This window comes from Fukomys damarensis, unplaced genomic scaffold (genome assembly GCF_012274545.1).
Source record: "Fukomys damarensis isolate Sample0158 unplaced genomic scaffold, DMR_v1.0_HiC HiC_scaffold_21, whole genome shotgun sequence".
Lineage (NCBI taxonomy): Eukaryota > Metazoa > Chordata > Mammalia > Rodentia > Bathyergidae > Fukomys > Fukomys damarensis.
The window spans coordinates 9,103,763-9,125,378 of NW_022900933.1; the positions used below are offsets into that span (position 1 = coordinate 9,103,763).

Here is a 21,616-nt window from a genome sequence, read left to right on the forward strand (position 1 = left end):
ATATATATAATATATGTGTATATATAATATATATTATATATATATATTATATATATATGTATGTATGAGAGAGACTTTGAAGGCTGTGTAGAGGAGCCTAAGCCTTCAATTGGCCAATGTGAATTAAAATCAGCCCTTGAGAAAGAATTAAGTTCATAAGTCAAGGGTCCACTGTATAATCGTAGCTATTCTCATGCATGCTAGCGTGTGGGAGCTCTTGGGTTCAATACTGCCAAAAAATAAAAATAGTTAAAAAAGAATAAAATGCTGCATATTTTAAAGGAAATGAAATTTATATGTCATAAATGATATGCCAAGTACAGAGAACTTTTCCTGATTTCAAGAAATCCCATAGCACTCGTTGATGTCTATCACATATCTTAATGTTTATCCATCTTTATTTTTCTGTTGTGAGTTATCTTTTCAGTTTTTATTCCATTTTATCTCCACTATTGGCTTTTTTTTGTTATACCTTTTCTTTTTCTTTTTTTTAAATGTTTCTCTAGAGGAATACTGTCTCATGTTAGAAAAGATCTTATGGAAAACAGCCATGGACACTGGTGGTTACTGAGCAACTGAAATGTGGCTAATGTGACTGAAAAAATAAGGTTTAATTTTAATTCTTGTTTAAATGGTTGCATATGGCTAGTGCCTATTGAAGCAGTGTACTTCTAGGTCATAGAGTACATATCTTTATATGTGGGTCTACCTTCAAATAACAGCTCCTCTGTAGTAGGAGGTTCACTGCTATGCAGTTTCATTTCCTACATCCTGTCTGTGTTAGTTGATTTTCTCTTGTTGCTGAAACGAAATATCCAACACACAAAGTTAAAAAGGGAAACATTAATTTATTTATTTTTGGTTTTTGAGACAGGGTCTCACTATGTAGTTGAGATTTGCCTGGAATTCACTATATAGTAGTCCAGGCTGGTCTTGAACTCATAGTGATCCTCCTGCCTCAGCCTCCCAAGTGCTGGGATTGCAGGTGTGCGCCACCACGCCCAGCTTGGGGAAAGTTTATTTAGCTCAGGGTTTGTAGAAGTTTCAGTGCATAATTGGCTGGCTCCAAGGCAGGGTGGCTTGGCAGAGGGACATCGTGAGAAGTTCATGGCAGGCAGAAGATAGCAAAAGCAACTAAGCTAGGAGAAACCTATTTCTGTACCTTATATTGTATCCAGGTTATAAGGATTAAGGGCAGTACCAAACCAGTCAATGTACTGATTTAGTAATCACACATCCTTAATTCCAGCATCACCCACTCTAAATCCAGCCATCCCTGAAAAAGCCTTACTTATGACTGCATGAGGCTTTGGAGAGACATCTAGACCCAAACCCTAACAATGTCATTTGTGCGTATGTGTATGTGGTCATATATTTTGCTTTTATGTGTGTGATAAATCCAGTGATATATTCTCATGTTTTAGTTAGACATCTACTCTTTAACTTGATTAAGTTAAGAGAAAATGGTTGTGCTTTTTAAAATTTTATCATTCCTGATGCTCTTTATGTCTTTGCATAGATCCATATTCTGTCTGGTGTCATACTTCCTGAAATAATTTACTTTTTTTTGTAATATAGTTTTGTTGCCACAAAATGTTCTTTAGTCCTTTTTTCTGGAAAAAAAAAATCTGGATTTTGACCCTAATTTTTGTAAGATGTTTTCACTGGGAACAGAATTCTGAGTCAACATTTTTCCCCTGAGTATTGTAGAGAATGCTTTTCCATTGTCTTCTGACCAGCATGAATTTTGACATGAAATGTGTTCTGTTTCTTTCTTTGTAATTTTTTTTTCTAATTAACAGCAAGATTTTCTCTGTCCCACTTTTTTAGCAGTTCTTGTACTTTTTCGTTTCTCTATATTTCTTTCCTCTGTGGTTTGTTATCATTTATTTACATTGAAAAACTCAACATTTTTTACACAATGTTTTCAAAAAATATTTTCTGTATCATTTTCTCGTCTTACCTTTGTGATCCAGTTACACATGTTAAATCATTTGATATTATCCACACTTTTGAATTCCCTATTGTGTTTTTCAGTCTTTTTTTCCTGTTTGGGTTTCATTTTGCGTAATATCTATTGATTTCTCCTCAGTCTTACTGATTTGTTCTCACCTCTGTTACATCTTCTGATAATACTATTGAAGGTTCTCTGATGTTTTAGTTTTATGTTTATTTATCATTTCTTCAGTGCTGAATCCCTCATCTACTTGTGTATATGCTACCCATATTTTCTTTTTTTTCTGTTGCTGTTGGGGTACCTGGTACCATTTTTTTATTAGCATCTTAATCATCATCTGGAGAGAACATTCTAGAGTAACATCATTAAAAATAGTTCTGATAAAGCACGGTCACTACTACGTATCATAAAGCAGGTACAAGATATTTTACATTCACAGAGGTATGATACAGTACTGTCCTAATACATCTATATTACTAGAATCAGTTTTGGTTTGAAATTTGTCTGCAAATAAGATTGCTACCCCTGCCTTTTTTCTGGCTCCTGTCACATGGATAATTGTTTTCCATCCTTTCACTTTCAGTCTATGGGATTCTTTTTGCAATAGGTGTGTTTCTTGTATACAACATATTGTTGGATTTTGCTTCTTATTCCATTCTGCCAGTCTATTTCTCTTGATTGGTGAGTTGAGGCCATTGACATTGATGGTTATAAATGATGTGTACTGACTTATTATTGTCCTGTTATGGCCTTTTGTTGACTCTTTTTACTTTTTCACCTTCTCCTTTTAGTTTCTTGCCTTGCCTATTTGATTTGCTCTGTTGGGCCTCATGGTGTTGTTACCTTCATTGTCTTTTTCTAGGATATTGTTTAGAATTCCTTGTAGTGCTGGTTTGGTATTCGTGTAGTTTCTCAGGTGTTCTGTGTCTTGGAAGTATCTTATTTCCCCATGCATTTTGAAAGAGAGTTTTGCAGGATACATCAGTCTAGGTTGGAGGTTGTTCTCTTTTAGTACTTGAAATATCTCACTCCAGGCTCTCCTTGCTCTAAGGGTTTGTGTTGAAAAGTCTGCTGTGATTCTGATGGGCTTTCCTTTGCATGTGATTTGTTTCTTTTCTCTTACTGCTTGTAGTATTATTTTGTTCTTCTGTTGGGTTTCTGGGATCCTGATTATTATATGTCTAGGTGTAGATTTTTTTTGATTGTAGCTAGTTGGGGTCCTATATGTCTCACTTATCAGAATGTCAAATTCTTCCCCACTGTTTGGGAAGTTTTCTGTCATTAATTCGGCGAACAGCTTTTTAAAGTCATTTGTATTTTCTCCTGCTACTTTATGGATTCCTATCAGTCTTATGTTATTCTTCTTTGCATCATCTAGGAGTTGCTGGATCGATTTCTCATGATCCCCTATTGTTTTTAAGAGACCTCTCTTTTCATGGTCACTGACTGCCATCTTATCTTCTATATCTGAGATTCTATCTTCGCATTCTTTTATTCTGTTGCATACACTTTCAATGGAGTGTTTAATCTCCTGGATACCTGTTTGAATCTGTTTTATGGATTCCATTTCTTTCCTATGTTGGTGTTTATTGTTTCCATTTCTTTCTTATGCTGGGCCTTCATGGCTTCTATCATGATGCAGAGCTCATCTATTTTTTTGTCAGTTTCTGTTCTAGAGTCTTGAATCACGTCTTTCATTTTGCTCACCATCTCTATGGTTATCTAGCAAATTATTTTTGTTTTGAATTTTTCTAGAGCCTGTTTGATCTGTTTTGTTGCTTCCTTTGCTTTGAGTTCAGGATGTCCTGGTGGTTCACTATCAGCCTTTTCTTCCTCATTTGTCCTACTGTTTACCATTGGTGAACTGGAAGTCTGTCTTTGTGTCTTGCTTAAGTGTTTTCTCATTTTTATTTTTGTTGTTGGGCTGTCCTTGGTTTAATCTCTGGTTTATCACCCAAATCTTCCTGATATAGTTGCACCCTAGCTTCTGGGTCTCTAACGACCCACAGACATTCTCATCTTCATAACATCAGAGAAAACAGCTCATCAAATCAACCACAATCCTTTATCCCAACCTGTAACACAGTATGATCATCACAACTTGGAGACTGACCACCTGTGGTAGTCACTAGTCTATCACCCTTAAACCATTTGAATTAAATTGAAATGAAGAAGCAGTCCAAAACATGTCTGCAGTGAACAAACTTTTCAATATAGTATATTTACCATTTAGGATGGGGGCTCAGACACTGCTAGGACTGAAGACCCCCGATCTCAGTTAGCTGATGGCTGAACTCCATGATGCAGACTGACCTCGGGTTGCAAGGCCCAGATTGAGTTCCCCAACCTTCTGGATGGTTGAACTCCACACCGTTCTACTACAGGTTTCCCACACCCTTTCTTTAAAGATATTCAACGTTGGGAATTTAGAAAAATACCCTTGATGACCACCTCTGCCTCTGCAGAGTGGGTCCAAAGACTGGCTCAATCAGGAGGTCTGAGAGTGTGCGTGGTTGGGGGAGGGGTTTGGGGCGCCCAGGCAGCTACCTTCCTGGTGCTGGAAGGATGGCGGCTCCCGGTGGGGGAAGGCGTGGCTATCCTTCCCGCGGTGGATCAGGGCTGAAGTAGCCCTCCTGGTGCCTGAGCGATGGTGGCTCCCGGTCTACTACCCATATTTTCATGAGATCCTTTAAAACATTTCTGGGGGTAACCCTGGGCAATTTCATTACTTTATTCCTGAATCTCAGTTGCCTTATCTTTAAGATGGGGATAAAAATATTGCATATTTCATAACTATAACATTTAAATGCATTAATGAAAAGGTGATAGGTGCCCAGCCCATGCTAAATCCTCAACAAATGTTAGCTGTTAGCTACTGTTACTTATATACTGATGTCACCAAACAAGAATAGAAGTTATAACACAGAAAGTGGGTTTTAGCCATGAGCATATTTATTTGGCTCCCCACACATGAGTTCATCGTGGTTCATCCAAGCCTATCTAGAGTGTTCTGTAATCTTCACAAGTGTTTGATTGGATATGAGTGTCAGGTGGCTTCCATCTGTAAAACTGAAGAGGAAAAGCAATTTGGCTGTTTGAAGTCCAAGACAGTAGATGACTTTATGCTTCCAACTGGACAGACATGGGACCATTCATATTGCTATGGAAGATTCCATGTTGGGGTGGGAGAGAAGTCAAAGACAGCCCCAGCTGGACTTCAGCTCATGGCCAGGTTGTAGTTCTGCTGCAAATTCTTCATGGTTCCTCCTGACTTCTTGCTAATGGCCATGTTGGTTCTCTAGTTGTGTTTGGGTGGGGAGTGATGGTTGCATGAACGAGAGATTCTCAAAGCTACCTCTAAGTTTAAGGAATTTCAGATTTTGTTCCTCATTTTTGTTTTTTGTTTTGGGGGGGTGTGACAGGGTCTCACTATATAGTTCAGGCTGGCCTTGAACTCACTGTGTAGCCCAGGCTGGCTTTACACTTGTGGCAGTCCTCCTACCTCAACCTCCTGAGTGCTAGAATTATAGGCGTGTACCACCACACCTGGTTTGTTCCTCATTGTCAAAACCAGCAGTATCCCACTAACCAAATTGAGCTCCTGTACATTTCTTGGTTTCTGCAGCTTCTGTTTTGCCCAACTCAGTAAAGCTATCTTGGAAGGCCTTTTGTGCCATCTGTTGTATACATACCTTGTCCATATTGCCTTTCTTCTCCAGGACCACTGCAATCTGTGCCTGGTTCTTCATCCTCTACAATCCATCCCTCCTCTTCTCTTTCTGCCTTTTCAGAGCCAGGTACTCAACCAGCTGTTCTACAGTTTCTTGCACTTTTCTTCTTCACTGTGGCTTTATGGCCATCTCCTATTGAGAAGGAATCTAGAATATCAACTGTGATCTTTTTGGTATTGTTTGTTTTCCTTTTCCTATGGCTGTTCTCCATAGACCTGAAAACCTTGGAGTGGCCTGGGAGTGTGTCCCTCTCCCTGTGGGTTATTTTCTTCTGATCTTCATACTGTGTTCTCTGCAACTGGGCTGCCTGTTCTTCCTTATGCCTCATTGTTCCAACATCAGATTGACTTTATGGGCCTAGTTCTGCTCTTTGCTTTGTCTTCGATAATGGTTTGTTTTCATATGTTCTTTCATGTATTTAATGATGTTTTAAAAATTTTAATTTTTGTAAGTAAAGGGCAACAAAAAATGAAGTGAAGAATGTTGATGCTCACAAGCTTCTTCTTTGAGACTGCTTCTGTATGTGGGGTTGCAGTTGGGGGACAACGACTTTGTCAGTCTAATCAGTAATTGAGTTGGGTTTGATTTCCTGTTGTTATTGTAACAATTCACTGAATCAGAGATATAAAATTCCTGCAGCAATGCACTGCTACCGCCTCATTCTTGGTGTGGATCCTCGAGAAGTGGAGTATGTTTTTTAGTGTTTTAGTTCCATCCTTAGCCTTCAGTAGGTTCTTGGAGGTTTGTATCATAGGATGATCTCTCGTCTGTTTCTTTGTAATTTTTGATTAGTCAACGAACATTATGAACTTTCATTGTTAATTGTCAATATCTTATTATTCTGTAAAAGTATTTCATTTAAAAAAGTATTGCATTTTATTTTGATGGTTATTGGTAATTATTTTGAGTCACTTCTGAATCATCTTAATCCTTTTATATCTTTTTAAAATTTGTTAGTCCTTCTTTTAACAATGTCTTTATTCAGTGGCTACACTGAATAATGTTGTCCACAACTTAAAAATAAAATCTAAGAAGAATATGTGACAGACACTGTATGTGACTGACATAGCTAGAGATATCTGCTGTTTTACTGGGTATTGGAAACATTTTCTGATCCCTGTTTGTGTAACTCTGACTTTAAAGATGTTTTATTTCTTGGCTTTTTTTTTTTTTTGCTGAATGATCCAGTTTTTCTATGTGGCAATTTTATTGTACTTGGTTGGGATTCATAGCTCTCCCAACTTTGCACAATCTCTGAGAGATGTTCAGCTTTCAACTATCTATATATATTTTCCCCTTCATAATTGTTCTGTTGCCAGCTTTGTGAAATCTTACTATGCATGTAGAACTTAATATGCATGTATAGCTTGGTATACAGCCAAGGACTCACAGGATCTCCTATGCCGATTTCTGAGCCCTTTGTCTGGGCAGCTACCTCATCTACAATATACTGAACAGCCAATTTCACCTTAAACTACCTAAACTTTGGTCTCAGTCTTCTCATTTTAAGAAGATAAGTGTGCTTTGCTGAATTATTTCTTTCTGTGCTGATGTCCAGTAAATGCATCTAGGCAGAAGACTAGAGTGATCATAGGGATTAGCTTTTTTGTTAACCTTCTTTTGGGCATGACACCTTGTCTCACTATTGTTGCATATCTGAAAATAGTTTTTCTAAATGTACAGTTTAAAAAATTTTTTTTGTCCTCTTGTTGGTGGTGGGGATTGAATTCAGAACCTTATGCATGCTAGCGTTAGACTACTGAACTGTATCCCCAGCCCCTCAAAATATGTTTTTAAGGTTTTCTAGTTTATTTATAAGGCAAATCCAGTTATTTTGTCATGGTTACAGGTATAACTGTCTAAGAAATATTAATAAAATGGTTTTAGACTTCTGATATAGTATAAAATCACTAATTTGATTTTCTTGAATCTTTTACTTGCTGTAAATTTTTTGTTATTATAGTATTTATTAGAGGTGTTACCAGTATTGTATATAAAGAAATGTAACTAAGATTCAGTTTTGTATTATTGCATCTTGAATTACTACTCTGTGACCTGGTTTGTACAACTTGTTGGGGACAAAAAATAACAAATGATCTTAAGTCTGAGTCCTCACCTTAGTTTGGTTGGACAAGAATGTGAATATTAGATGCAGGGATCATTAACACCTATTTTAGAAGCTTCCTGCAAAACCTTTGCTATATTAATTATATAAATAATTACAACTGGATCTATAAAGTAATGTAAGTGTACTGCATAATAATCTGCTATGTTATACTAAATGCTTCTCATATCTTGCTAGCATTAAAAAAAGATTAGCTTTTATTGAGTACTCTTAATGTGCCAAGCATTATGGAAATTTTATATATATTAACCTTATTTTAACCTCATAGCAACTCTTCTAAAGCTTCTTATAATACTGATACTGTACTGTAGCATCCAGATTTAGGAATGTACTTTTAAAAATTACATATAGTATATTTATTGTTCTAAAGACATTAAACAAAAATAACTCAGCCTTTTGAAATATTAAATGACTCACTTAAATATTTTAGTAACTTTAAAAAAATTACCAATTAAATAAATTTGCCAAAGAAAACCTGACAAATTTTAATGTATTCTGTGGAAGAAGGTTATTATGTAAATCCCAAACAGGAATAAATTCTTAGGTACCTGAAACAAAATGATCTATTATGAGAAAAAACACCAGTAAACGGCTAGATAAATTTTGGCCAGATATTAGTTCATGATAATGCGTATGTATATGTAATTAAAATATTTGTACTAATAAATTTGAAGAATTTTTCCATAGTTACTCAAATAAGTAGAGCAGTTTTCATATCTCATGCTGTTTTTAGTCACACCACTGTGTTTGGAAAATGCATCTTCCAGAGAAGACAAATGAAGAATTACTTTCTCATGGTTAAAAGGCAGATCATAACACTGCTAGTCTTATGACTTTTTAGAACCGTTAACTGGTCTAAACTGTATTGTAAGATATATGTTGCCAATAATAAATTCAGTAGTGATTTATCTTAAAGTGATACATGATTTTATTTTTGAACCATTTTTCTTGGTTTTCTTTTGCTTTCCATTTTCATATGTGCTGTCTTACCCAGGGAGGTAAAAATGCAGTTGGAGCTCATGTGCTCAGACTCCATGACGTATGTCATACTGGGTAGGTCATGTGTGACATAGTCTTTTTATTTATTCATAGTATTTTAGTTTATTCAAAAGTATTCATTGCCCACTAAGTGCCAACTACTGTTTTAAGTGCTTGAGTTATGTCAGTGACAAAAATGAACAAAAATTGCATTTATGTTTTAGCAGACATGGTTCTAATAACAGTAAACATGGTAAGTAAATAAGCAGATATTCATTATAGTTAACAGGGAAAAAATTCTACACTGGCTCTTTTAAACTATATTAAGCAAAACTACATAGACGATGATTCCTTCAACAGCTTGGCTTGGTTTTGTTGATTTCATTTCTAAATATTAGCTAAGAACAGTGAAATCCTGGAAAACATTTTTCCCAAAACGAGTTAAAATGAGCTATTAATTAAGAAAATGACCATGTTTACATCTTCCAGTAATTTTTTTAAAAAACTCATTTCAGTTTTGCTATATAATGTAGTATAATGTAGTGAGTTAATATCTTAAATATTTTTGATGGTGTTTTATTAAAATCTGACATACTTTATGTAACAGTCTTTATGTTCTGTAAACATTTGTAGCACCACTGAGCTACATCCCTGCTTGTATATTGCTTTTTTATTTGGTTTTCAAATGGTTCTCAGTGAGTGCAGTTCTTTTTATTTTGTGTTTTAGCCATTATAAACCAGTACCATCAAGGTAAATAGTATAGGATGCTTGGAAAAGAAGTATTGTTTCTAGGACACTCATTTAATAGGTTGTTTTTCCTGTAAATAATCATTTTAAAAACAGTTGAAATTAAAGTTCAGAAGTAGAAAAATAATGACCCTGTATTCTGATTTTTGAACCCTTTCCTTCAACTTTTCTATTTAATCTTTTATAACTGTTTAGTACATGATCATTTGGTCCTCTAATTCATTCTTGTATACAAAAACTATTTCTGATGTTTCCTCTGTCTCTGTCAATTCTGTTTCTATACATAATGGTTTATCTTCCAAAGCTGTGGTACTGTTAAATGGTCTTATAGTATTGCCTACAAATCCTTTAGGGAGAAAATAATGTTTGTAATAAATGTAATGATAGAAAAATGACATCCTGTAACTAAGCCTGGGAAAGCATATTCATTTGAGGTTTAAAATTACACACTATCTAAAGATTTAACTGGTGGTAGACTTATGTTGTAATTGCTACTATTTAAAAAAAATTTGAGCCAGGGCTAGTCTAGCTTGACCCATTTGAGCCTTTGCTTGTGATACTTGGAGTAGATGTCAGCTGGTTAATGGCTGTGATAATCTTTGCTTCTCTAATATGCATATTATTTTTAGAATTTTTCCTAAAAGTGAGGAGTTTTTCATCTGCAGAGTTAAATGGTAAAATGACAGCTGAGCAGTAAGATATACTTGAGAATTTGTGGGAATGAATTCACTAACATAGAGAACTTGTTTTTCAATATAATGAATAAATAAGCCTGAATGATATAGTTGAGTACATTTTGCTTTTGATTGATTACTGAAAAACAGAATATTTTAATCTTCATATGAGAGATTGCACAGTAATGTAAGAAGGAAAAGTGATGATGAAGACTTTCAGGCTTACAGCTGATTAATCTGTTCACTGGTAGAGCCCTCATATATGTGGTATGCAGATTTAAAACTTTTACTTTTTACTTGTAATAAGGCAGTTAGATTGTCTTCCAGCCTATTGGTCAGTCAACACCCATGTGTTTCCTTTACCTCCGTTATTCTTGGTATACAATATTTTATGTATCTTAAATAATTTACATTTCTTATTCTTTTTGCAGCACATAGAGTCCATGAAGCTTCCTGTTCAGTCACCAGAAGGATCTCTTTGAAAGATTCATCACAGGACTACCAGAGAGACTAATTGTTTTGAAGAATCATGTGTTGAAACAGCCAAAGTTTTTTCATCTGTATATTAACTAGAAACAGTTACGATGTTTTCAATTCTTTGAGCTCCAGGAAGCTAGGAAAGTGAGTTGAAAATCTGAAAATGCGGCCATGGACTGGTTCCTGGCGTTGGATTATGCTCATTCTTTTTGCCTGGGGGACCTTGCTATTTTATATAGGTGGTCACTTGGTTCGAGATAATGACCACCCTGATCACTCTAGTAGAGAACTGTCTAAGATTCTGGCAAAGCTGGAACGTTTAAAGCAGCAGAATGAAGACTTGAGACGAATGGCTGAATCTCTCCGGTAGGTTCTGAAAAACTTAAAAAATTATGCAGTATTACACTTCGTTTTTAGGCTTAGGGCTTCATTCATCTGTTGAAAAATAGCTAATTTCTATAAACTGATGTCTTTGCAAAAATTTAAATATCTTAATATTTTTAAAACTAATTGTACCTCTATATTTTTCAATAGGGGTAGTGCTTCCATAGTGACAAATCTTATTTTGCATATGAATCGTAATATAGACTGTACCATTTAACTTATGTACCTTCATTTCTTTTACAATTGTATATAGCATTATGACAATTTGATATATTAAATTCAAACTTTATATGATTTAAATTAGATGTTAAATTTTGTTATCATATGAACTACAACAAAAACAATTTTTAGGAAGCTGAGTTAGTCTGATTATAACTGTAACTTCTTCAAATGAAGAAACAAATTCATTAAGTGAAATAAATAGATCCAGAATGGAGAGTTATCATTGCTACTTCTAGCTTATAAAAATGTGATATACATCTGTTAGAAGGCATAAGTCGTTTGGCAGACCAAAGTCTTCTATTTTCATGGTAAAAGTATACATAATTTTAGAAAGATAGTATATAATTTTTTTCAAAATTAATTGAGTTTAAAAGTTATCAACATCTAATTCCTATACATGTGAGGATAATCATGAATTTAGTGCTTGCCATCTCTCAGAATAGATAAATGTTGAAGCTAGAAATAAAGATTTGAGAATCTTTATGTTAGGAGTAGTAATTAGTCCTGAAGGGAAGGGTGGTACAGAGAAAGTTAAAAGTTCTATTCCTTTTGAGAAAATTGCTAAATGGAAAGTGAGTGTATGCTGTTGTACAGATAATTTTAAGCATAGCTGGAGAAGAATAATGGAAGAGAGGCATGTTGTGGAAAGCGAAGAGTATTTTATGAAAAAAGAAGGTATTTGGCAGTGTTACATATCTTTGAGCTACAGAGAAGATATCTGTAGTCCTTCCGTTCTATTTTCTTACTCCATTGAATTTTACTCTTTAGAATTCAAATCTTTGCCTTTGTCTAGTTCCATAACTTTTGCTTCATAATATTTTTTGTTTCCTTATTCTTTGGAAAAAAAATGCTAGATATTTAAGAGTTTTACACAAATAAATGGAACATCATCTGTGTCATTTGTTCTACCCAGCAAGGTACTGAGTGGTTAGAGATTACAAGTAGACCAATAACTTCTTGAATTTGAATGTCATATTACTGAGGATCATAATCTTTCAATACAGTTATATTCATTCTTTATGAGAATCAGAGATTGATAATTTAGGGGTTAATACCAATAGCCTGTATCAGAGGTAAAGAGTACTGTCATTGCAGAATAATAATAATGGAGTAAATGTTCTAAGGTTATAGTAGTCCTTAAGTGTGCACTTAACAGCAGAGTGTCACATACACGAGACAAGGAGAAATAGATAAATCCACTATTATAGCTAAGGACTTCAGTATCCTGCTTACAATTACAGCAATTGATTGATCAAGCAGGCAGAAAATAAATAACATGAACAGCAATACCAGGCAACTTGACCCACTTGACATTTATAGCATGCTATATTCCCCAAGAGCAAAATGCACATTTACTATTGAAATGCATATTCTGATATACCCTCTTTTGGATCAGGTTATATCCCAGAGCTCCTTTAGATGGTCTTCTCATAAGGAATAACAAAGTATATATATTTGCAGTTGACATGTTAGGATATCTGGGCTCTAGAAATTTCTCCATGTTTACAGGGTCAGCAGGAAATCTGTCCTATAAAAAAAGTGTTCCTGTTCAAGCTCTGTACCCTCAACAAAGGTAGTTCAGTAGAAATAAGCTTATGTTGAAGATAAGATCATGTTTTCTCATTAGGAGTCACAGTGAGCTTCTTCATTCGCATAATTCTCATACGTAATATTGGAGTCACCACCAAGAAAAGAAAATTAGAGTAAATTAAATTTTGATATTTGGAAAATAGTACCTGTTTAGATTTCTGCTGGTAGTAGTATGATTGTTTGTTTTGTTTTATTTTGTTCTGAGGATCTAACTCGGGTCTCACATATGCTAGGCAGAAGCTCTGGTACTCTGTACTCTCCTAGCTCTGGATTTTGAAAAGCAAATAGAGTCACCTAGACTTTTATATTTCCTAAATTAGACAGTGTAGACTTAAGATCATTACTATTATAATCAGGAAGGAATTGCAATGTTTAATGAAAGGCATTGGATAAATTGTCGAGTAGAAAAAGAGAGTTGGTTTTAGTGATTCATTCTTATATTTATTTATTTTTAGGTTCCTAGAACTATAGAAAACCAGATGCATCCTATTGCTTATATTTAGCCTGTTAAGCAGTTGTATATGTCATATATATTGCTGTGCAACAAATTACCACAAATTTAGTAAGATAAAACAATACAAATTTTGTATATCACAGTTTCTGTGAATTAAGGAGTCCAGGTCCAGTGTGACTGGTATCTTTGCTTTTGGGGTTCCTCATAAAGTGCAGAAATTTTTGGTCTATAGTTTCATTTCAAAGTTCAGTTGAGGAAGAGTACAGTTCCAAGGTCACATTGTTGCTGACAGAATTTACTTCCTTGAGACTTGTTGGATGGAGGCCTTAATAGCTTTCTATCCTTAGTTCCTTTCCCTTTGAATGCTCCTTAGGACAGCTCACAATGTGGTAACTTGCTCCATCAAAGCCAGTAAGCGAGAAAAACTTCTAACAACATAAAATGTCAACGTTTTGTAACACAACTATGGATATTAGAATCTGTCATGTCTGCAATATTTTATTGGATAGAGCAAATTGCAGGTCCCACTCATGCTTATTGAGTGGATTTCCGAAATGCTTGGTTACCAGAAATCAGTGGGGCCATCAGAAGGCCAACCACCATGATAGGGATCGTGTCTTTTTTTGTTTTATTGTGCTCACTAGTCCTACAATTTAAATTTTCATTGTATAGCAGGACTTTACATATATACAATACAGTTCCCAGTATCAGCAAAAAATTAGCCAGGACTTTTATGGATGCCAAAATCTGTGGGTGCCCAGGTTTCTCATCATCTCATATGATGTTTGCATATCCTGCCATATATTTTCAGTTGTCTCTAGATTAAGTACAGTAACTAACATGTTTAATTAGCTTCACATAACTGTGACAGAACACCTGAGAAAGTCAGCATGGAAGAGGAAGGGTTTATGTTGGCTCATGATGTCAGAGGTTTCAGTGCATGCTTGGCTGTTGTGTTGCTATGGGCCTGAGGTGCAGCCTCAAGGTGGTTGCGCATGGTGGAGTAAAGCTGCTCACTTCATCACTGCTGGGAACCAGACAGGAATGGAAAGTGCTTGTGCCAACCAGCCTACTCTTTCTTCTGTTTTTATTCCATCCAAGATCCTACCCTGTTCGGTGGTGTTGCCTGTATTCAAGGCTTGCCATTCACTTTTAGAAACCCCCTTACCCTCAGACATTTTCTAGGCCAGTAGTGGCAGACCTACAGCACGTGTGCCTCAGTGGGCTGTTTGTGGCATTTTAAAAATTTTGTTGGTACATTTTAGATTTGCCTAATGATAACATTCATCATAGGGAACTTGTACCTGTACATGATATATCTTGACTCTTTCTTTTTTCCATTCTCCTCCCCTCCCTTCAACCTTATTCCCCTCCTCATTTACAAAAGCTTTGTTCCCATTTCCTCCTCCTATTCTCTCTTTTTAAATCTCTTTTCCCTTCCTGCCTTTCCCCTCAATCTCCCCAGATCCCTTTCCCATTTGAACATTTTCTTCCCATTTCTCAATATCTATTATTCATTTTTGCTTTTATTTATCCTTTTGGTTTCTCACACCAGAGAAACGGTGTGATATTTAAACATGTGTCTGATTTATTTCACTTAAGAGTATGGTCTCAAGGTACATCCATTTACCTAGAAATGTCTCAAGTTTATTCTTCTTTATGGCAAAGTAGTACTCCATTGTATTAAAAAACTGTATTTTCTTTATCCATTTATCTGTTGATGGGCATATGGGGTGTTTACCTATTACAAACTGTGCTGCTGTAAACATGGGTAGGCATATATCACTGTGGCAAGATGCTTTTAGTTCTTTCAGGAAGAAACCAAGATGGGGAATAGCTGGGTCAAATGGAACTTCTCGTTTTAATTTTTTGAGGAATCTCCACACTGATTTCTGTAGTGACTGAACCAGTCTATACTTCTACCAACTGTGGAGAAGCCTTCCTTTATCCCCAGCCCTGCCAGCATTTGTTATCTGTTGATTTCTTGATAATAGCCATTCTTACTGGAGTGAATCTCAGTGTTGTTTTAATTTGCATCTCTCCAGTGACCAGTGATGTTGAATATTTTTTCATACATGCACTTGCCATTTCTACTTCTTCATCTGAGAAGTGTCTAATCATTTCAGATGCCCATTTTTGGAATGGGTATCTAAAATTTGGAGGTATGATTTTTTGAGTTCTTTATATATTCTCTGTTACATATTCTGTCTGAGGAATGCTTGGCAAAATTTTTATTCCTACTTTTTGGGTTTCACTCTGTTGGTGGTTTCTTTTGCTGTACAAAAGCTTTTTAAGAAGGTGTGATCCCAGTTGTTGATTCATTGTGATATTTCCTGTGTGTTCAGGATTTTGTTCATAAAATCTTTGCCTACACCTGTATCTTGAAGAGTTCTACCTATTCTATCTCCCAGCAAATTTAGTGTCTCTTTTTTAGTACTTTGATCTTTGATCCATTTCAGTTTCAGTACATGGTAAAAGATAGATGTCTAGTTTTAATCATTGACATGTGGAAAGCCAGTTTTCCCCACAACCTTTATTAAACAGGCTGTCTTTCTTCCAGTTAGGATGTTTGGCTGCTTTGTCAAAGACAAGGTGGCTGAGTGTATTTGGAGTTGTATCTGCATCTTCTATTCTGTTTCACTGAACCTCAGTTTTTTTTTTCCCCCAGTACCATCTTGTTTTTATCACAGTAGATTTGTAGTATATTTTTAAGTTAGTGATTGCGATGCTCCCTGCCTTGCCTTTGATGCCCAGAATTGCTTTTGCTATTTTAGATCTCTTCTGGTTCCAAATGAATTTTAGGATTGTCTTCTCTACATCTGTGAAGTATGATACTGTCTTTTTTTTTTTTCCTAATCAGGATTGCATTAAATCAGTATAACAATTTGGAAAGTAAGGCCATTTTCACTCTCTTGGTTCTGCTTACCCAGGAACAAAGGACATCCTTCCCTTTTCTGTTATCTTCTTTGATCTCCTTTTTCAGAGTACTGTAGTTTTTTATGTAAAGTTCTTTTACTTCTTCAGATTGATTACTAAGTATTGCATGGGAGGGCATTGTGAAAGATGTTACTCCTCTAACTTCTCTGTTGGTGAGTTTCTTGTTTGTGTACAGGAATGCTGTTGAGTTTTTAGGGTAGATTTTGTATTTAGCTACGCTACTGAATTTGGTTATTAAATCTAGAAGTCTTTTGGTAGAATGTTTGGGGACTTCTATATAGAGTATGATGTCATCCACAATTACAGTGGTAATTTAACTTACTCCTTTCCTATCCTAATTCCTTTTCTTTCTCTTATCTAGTTGCTCTGGCTAATGTTTCCCAATGTATAAATAAGACAGAGGACATCCTTGTCTTGCTTCTGATGTTAAAGCGAAAGCTTTCAGTTTTTGTTTAGTTAGTATGATATTGGCTGTTGGTTTATTGTTAGATGGCTTTTATCAGATTGAGATAAAGACCATCTATTCCAGTTTTCTGTAGGACCTTTAAAAAATTTTTTTTTATCATGAATAGGTGTTGAACATTATCGAATGCTTTTTCTGCATCTGTTGAGATGATCATGTGGTTTTTGTCCTTGGTTCTGCTAATATGGTATAGTACATTTATTGATCTGCATATGTTGAACCATCCCTACATCCCTGGGATGACTCCTACGTGGTCATGATATATAATCTTGTAGATGATTTGCTGCATTCTGTTTGTTAGTATCTTGTTGAGGATTTTTACATCTGTATTCATTAGGTAGATTGGCCAGCAGTTCTCTTTTTTTGGTAACATCCTTCTATGGTTTGGTAATCCTTGCTTCTAGGAATAAGTTTGGAGATATTGTTTCTCTTTCAGTTTCATTAAAGAGTTGAGGAGTAGCGGCATTAGATCTTTTCTAAATTTCTTGTAAAATCCATCAGGACCTGGGCTTCTCCTTGTTAGTAGGCTTGTAATTACATATTCAATTTCATTGGCTGATGTTGTGTTATTTAGAATTTTGTATTTTCTTGATTCAGCTTTCATAATTCAAGCACATCTAGGAATCTGTCCATTTATTCTGTGTTTTCCATCTTACTAGAATACAGGCTCTTGAAGTGTAGGTATTGACAATCTGCTGTATTTTTGCAGGATTCATTGTGATTTCACCCTTTTCATTCTGATTTGCAAGGATTTGAGTCTTTACTTTTTTGATAAAGTTGGCTAAGGATTTGTGAATTTTATTTATTTATTTATTTTTGGTTTTTTGAGACGGGGTCTCACTATGTAATTGAGAGTGACCTGGAACTCACTTTGTATCCCAGACTGGTCTCAAACTCATAGTGATCCTCCTGCCTTAGTCTCCAATGCTGGAATTACAGGCATGCGCCATGACGCCCAGCTAATTTTATTTAATCTTTCACAGAACCAACTATTCAATTCATCAATTCTTTGTGTTATTTTCTTAGTCTCCATTGTATTCATTTCTATTCTGATCTTTATAATATCCTCCCTTGTTTGAGCTTTGGGCTTGACTTACATTTCTTTTTCGAGAAGTTTCAGGTTCAGTATTGGATTATTTGATCTCAGTCCGTTTTTTGGATATGGGAATTCACCACTATAAATTTCTCTTGTAGGACTGCTTTCATCATGTTTCTTAAGTTCTTGTATGTTATATTGGTAGTATTATTTAATTGTAGAAACTGTCTAATTTCTTCTTCAATTTCATCTGTAACCCACTGGTTGTTCAGAAAGGTGTTATTAAATTTCCATGTGTTTATTCTTGTTATTTCTTTTTCCTTTGATTTCCAATATTATCCACTCTATGTTCTCTTAAAATGGACAGGATAATTTGAACATGTGAAATGCTTTTTTTGCATTTACTTAAGTAAGTTCTGTGACCTAATATGTTCTGTGACCTAGTATATGGTCAATTTTAGAGAATGTCCCATGTGTAGCTGAGATGAATGTGTATTCTGATTTTGTGTGGTGGAACACTCTGTAAACATCTCTGAAGTCCATTTGTTCAAATATTTGGTTCAATTCAGATATTTCTGTGTTAATTTTTGCCTAGTTGATCTATTTGCGACAGTGGGGCTTTGAGATCCCCAATTATAATTGTATTAGTGCTTATTGATTTTTCATGTCCATTAAGATTTGTTTTTACAGTTGGGTATGCTGGTATTTGTTGCATATATATTTATGATTGTTGCCTCTTTCTCTTGTATTGCTCCCTTACAAGGATGTAGTGACCTTCTTTGTCTCTTTTGATCTGTGTTGTCTTGAAATCCACTTTTTGGCAAATAGAATAACTGCCCCTGCTTTTTCCCATTTTCCTGTTGCATGGAATATTTTTTCTATCCTTTGACTCTCAGTCTATGAATTTTATTTTTGAATTAAATTGTGTTTCTTATATGAAGCATATTATTGGATCTTGCCTCTTGATTCATTCTGCCAGTCTGTTTCTTTTGATCAGAGAATTGCGACCATTTACATTGATGGTTATAACTGATATGTATTAACTTATCTTTGTCATGTTATTTTCCTGTTGTTGGCTCCCTTTTTTCCCCCTCTGTTCAGTTCCTTGCCTTGCCTGGTAAATTCATTCTGTTGTTGTTTATGGAACTGTAGTCCTTGTTACCTCTTTTTAGAATGTCCTTTAGAACATGTTGGAGTGCAGGTTTGGTGGTCATCAATTTTCTTCAGGTATTCTTTGTCATGAAAGTGTCTCAGTTTACCACCTACTTTGAAAGATAATTTTGTGGGGTACATCAGTCTGGGTTGAAGCTTATTTTCTTTTAGGGCTTTAAATGCTCATTCCATGCTCTCTGTGACCTTGGAGTTTGTGTTGTGGAGTGTTGGGCTTTCCTTTACATATGACTTGTTTCTTTTCTCAAACAGCTTTTAATATTCTGTTCTCGTGTTGAATTTTTGAAATCTTGACTGTTGTAAGCCTTGGTGTAGATTGTTTTTGATCATGGCTAATTGGAGGTCTATATGCTTCACTTATCTATATGTAACATTCTTATTCTGTGCTTGAGATACTTTCTGTCATTACTTTGTGAGAAGGTATTTTATGTTGTTTTTTCATTAGCTCCAGTCAATCTTACGTTATTCTTCTGTGCATTATCTAACATTTGGATTGATTTTTTCATCATCCTTTGTTATTTTTAAGAAATCTTTGTTTTCATAATCACTAACTACAATCCTGTCTTCTACATCTGATATTCTCTTCTCACACTTCTTTATTCTAATGCATATACTTTCATTAAAATTTTTAATCTTGGGTATCTGAATCTGTTTTGTGTAGGTATTTCATTTCTTTGCTGTGTTGGGTGTTCATGTTTTTTATTGTTTTCTTAAGCTCCTCTTCTTTAAATTAAAAAAATTTTTTTTATCTTTGTCTGCTCTAGAGTCCTAACCAAGTCTTTCATTATGGTCACCATCTCTGTAGTTATCTGATACATTATTTCTGATTTGATGTTTTTCCTCTAGATAAAAATGAGCCTTTACTTCATTCATCAGCTGCCACTGTTACTGCTTCAAAGAGTCCAAGTGGGTGACTTTAGAAGTGTTTCACCTTATTGCCCCAAGTTTGCCTTTCCTGAGCTGGAATTCTGGGTTGCATCTTGCTTAAGTATCTCTCATTTTCCATTTTTTTAAAGCTTGTTTCCTGGGTTGATGTTTCTAAATTCCTCACAGTGAGTAACTTTATTACTAGTATTTAGAACATTTAGAAAATGACTTTTTCTCAGAGATGCCTCCTATTTATAACTGAGCTTTTAGGTTTGAATCTGTTGCAAGAGCCTACTTCTTCAATGTATTGCCCATGAGAAGTTGCTGCCTATTTGTCCTCTCCCCTGGTTTTTGGCACTGGCTTATACTATTGCCTTAGGCTATGTCAGACTGGATCAGTAAGAACAACTGCTTAGAACAACTGTCACCTTAGCTAAAGTAGATTAATCAGCATTAACAGTAACATCAAGCACAGCCTCAGAAATAACAAATTCTGTGTCACCTTGGCTAAAGTAGAATCATCAACAATAACAACAATAACAATAACAACGCAGCCTAGAAAATGACAGACTATAAGTATTGATTTATAACTGTTAACTGTTTGAACTGTATTTGTGATTATATATCAAAATCTAAAGCAAATCAGAAAATTATATTCAGTAAGTATCCCCTCAATATGATGATTTTTCCCTCAGGGGAGAAAATTTAAAAATTAGGGGAAAAAACTGAGAGAAATGGAAAAATAGGAAGAGATTACAGCAAGGACAAAGGAAGATTATGCATATTTTGGAAAACTGGCAAAGAAGACAAGAAAAGAGGGAAGCAAGAAATACAAAGAACAGAACAACAACAGCAACAAAAAGCTGTAAACAGTGTTCACACATATAAAAGCAAGAACAATGGAGAACAAAACAAAACAAAAACAAAAGAGGAAATAAAGAAGAAAATAAAAAAATAGTCCACTTCAATTTGTCTGTGCTGTTACTTTTAGACGTATCGGACGAACAGAGCTGTGTTGATTAATCCCAGCAATTTTGAACCTTTAGTTACACTGAAGTTCAATCTGATTTTTGGCTGTGAGGCTAAAACCCAATTTATTCAGCCTGTTTGCCTCCTGCTGGCTTGAACTCAGTTCTCCCTCACTGTGATGCTGGGAACCAATAGATTGAGCCAGCAATTGCTCTGAGTTCTAAGATCAGTTGTCCCTTCTGAAAGATGGGTACCAGCCAATCACCCTTTCTCAGAGGAGATCTGAATCCACATAACTCACCATCCACTGCCATCCACTATATGCAGTGTTCCCTTCCTCTGGTGCATTTCTTCATGGAGGCCTCTGGGCTCACCAGTAGTCACCGTATGTCTGTGAGTTTGAACTGCCCTTCCCACACAATGAGTCAGGGCTCAGGGAGGAAGCTCTGCTTTCAATCTCCTTCTATATTGAAGTCTCTCTTCACTCTCCCTGTGGGCTTCAATTCTCACTTCAGATCTTTGCTTGGTCTTGGAGACCCACTTCCCTCCTTCTCTTCCTTATGTTGCTATATTCCAGTGGCTAGACACCAAATCTCGGAGTTTGTTTCTCTGCTTTTCACTACTTCTCCATCTTCTTGGAAGTCTGCTTCTGATTTTTTTCTTGAAATCTTTCCTTTCCTTCACCATCCAACAAACCCTTCCTAATTTTTAGGATGGCTCAAGCATGGGCTGCCTTTTTTAAACATCATTGTTTCATTAACATTTATCTCTTCTTGTTATAGTCTGTACCTTTGTGCCCTATTATAACTGTTATTAAATGTACTGCAATTCATA

At 35.4% G+C, this 21,616-nt stretch overlaps 1 protein-coding gene across 1 annotated transcript in view; it reads left to right on the forward strand.

Moving 5' to 3' along the window:
• Positions 1-21,616, forward strand: part of Fut8 (fucosyltransferase 8) — a 291,305-nt gene that overhangs the window by 133,163 nt on the left and 136,526 nt on the right. The window contains exon 3 of the mRNA XM_010603042.3: positions 10,645-11,056. Within this exon, the coding sequence (XP_010601344.1) occupies positions 10,854-11,056 (203 nt within the window). The 5' untranslated portion in view covers positions 10,645-10,853. The remainder of the gene's footprint in view (positions 1-10,644; positions 11,057-21,616) is intronic.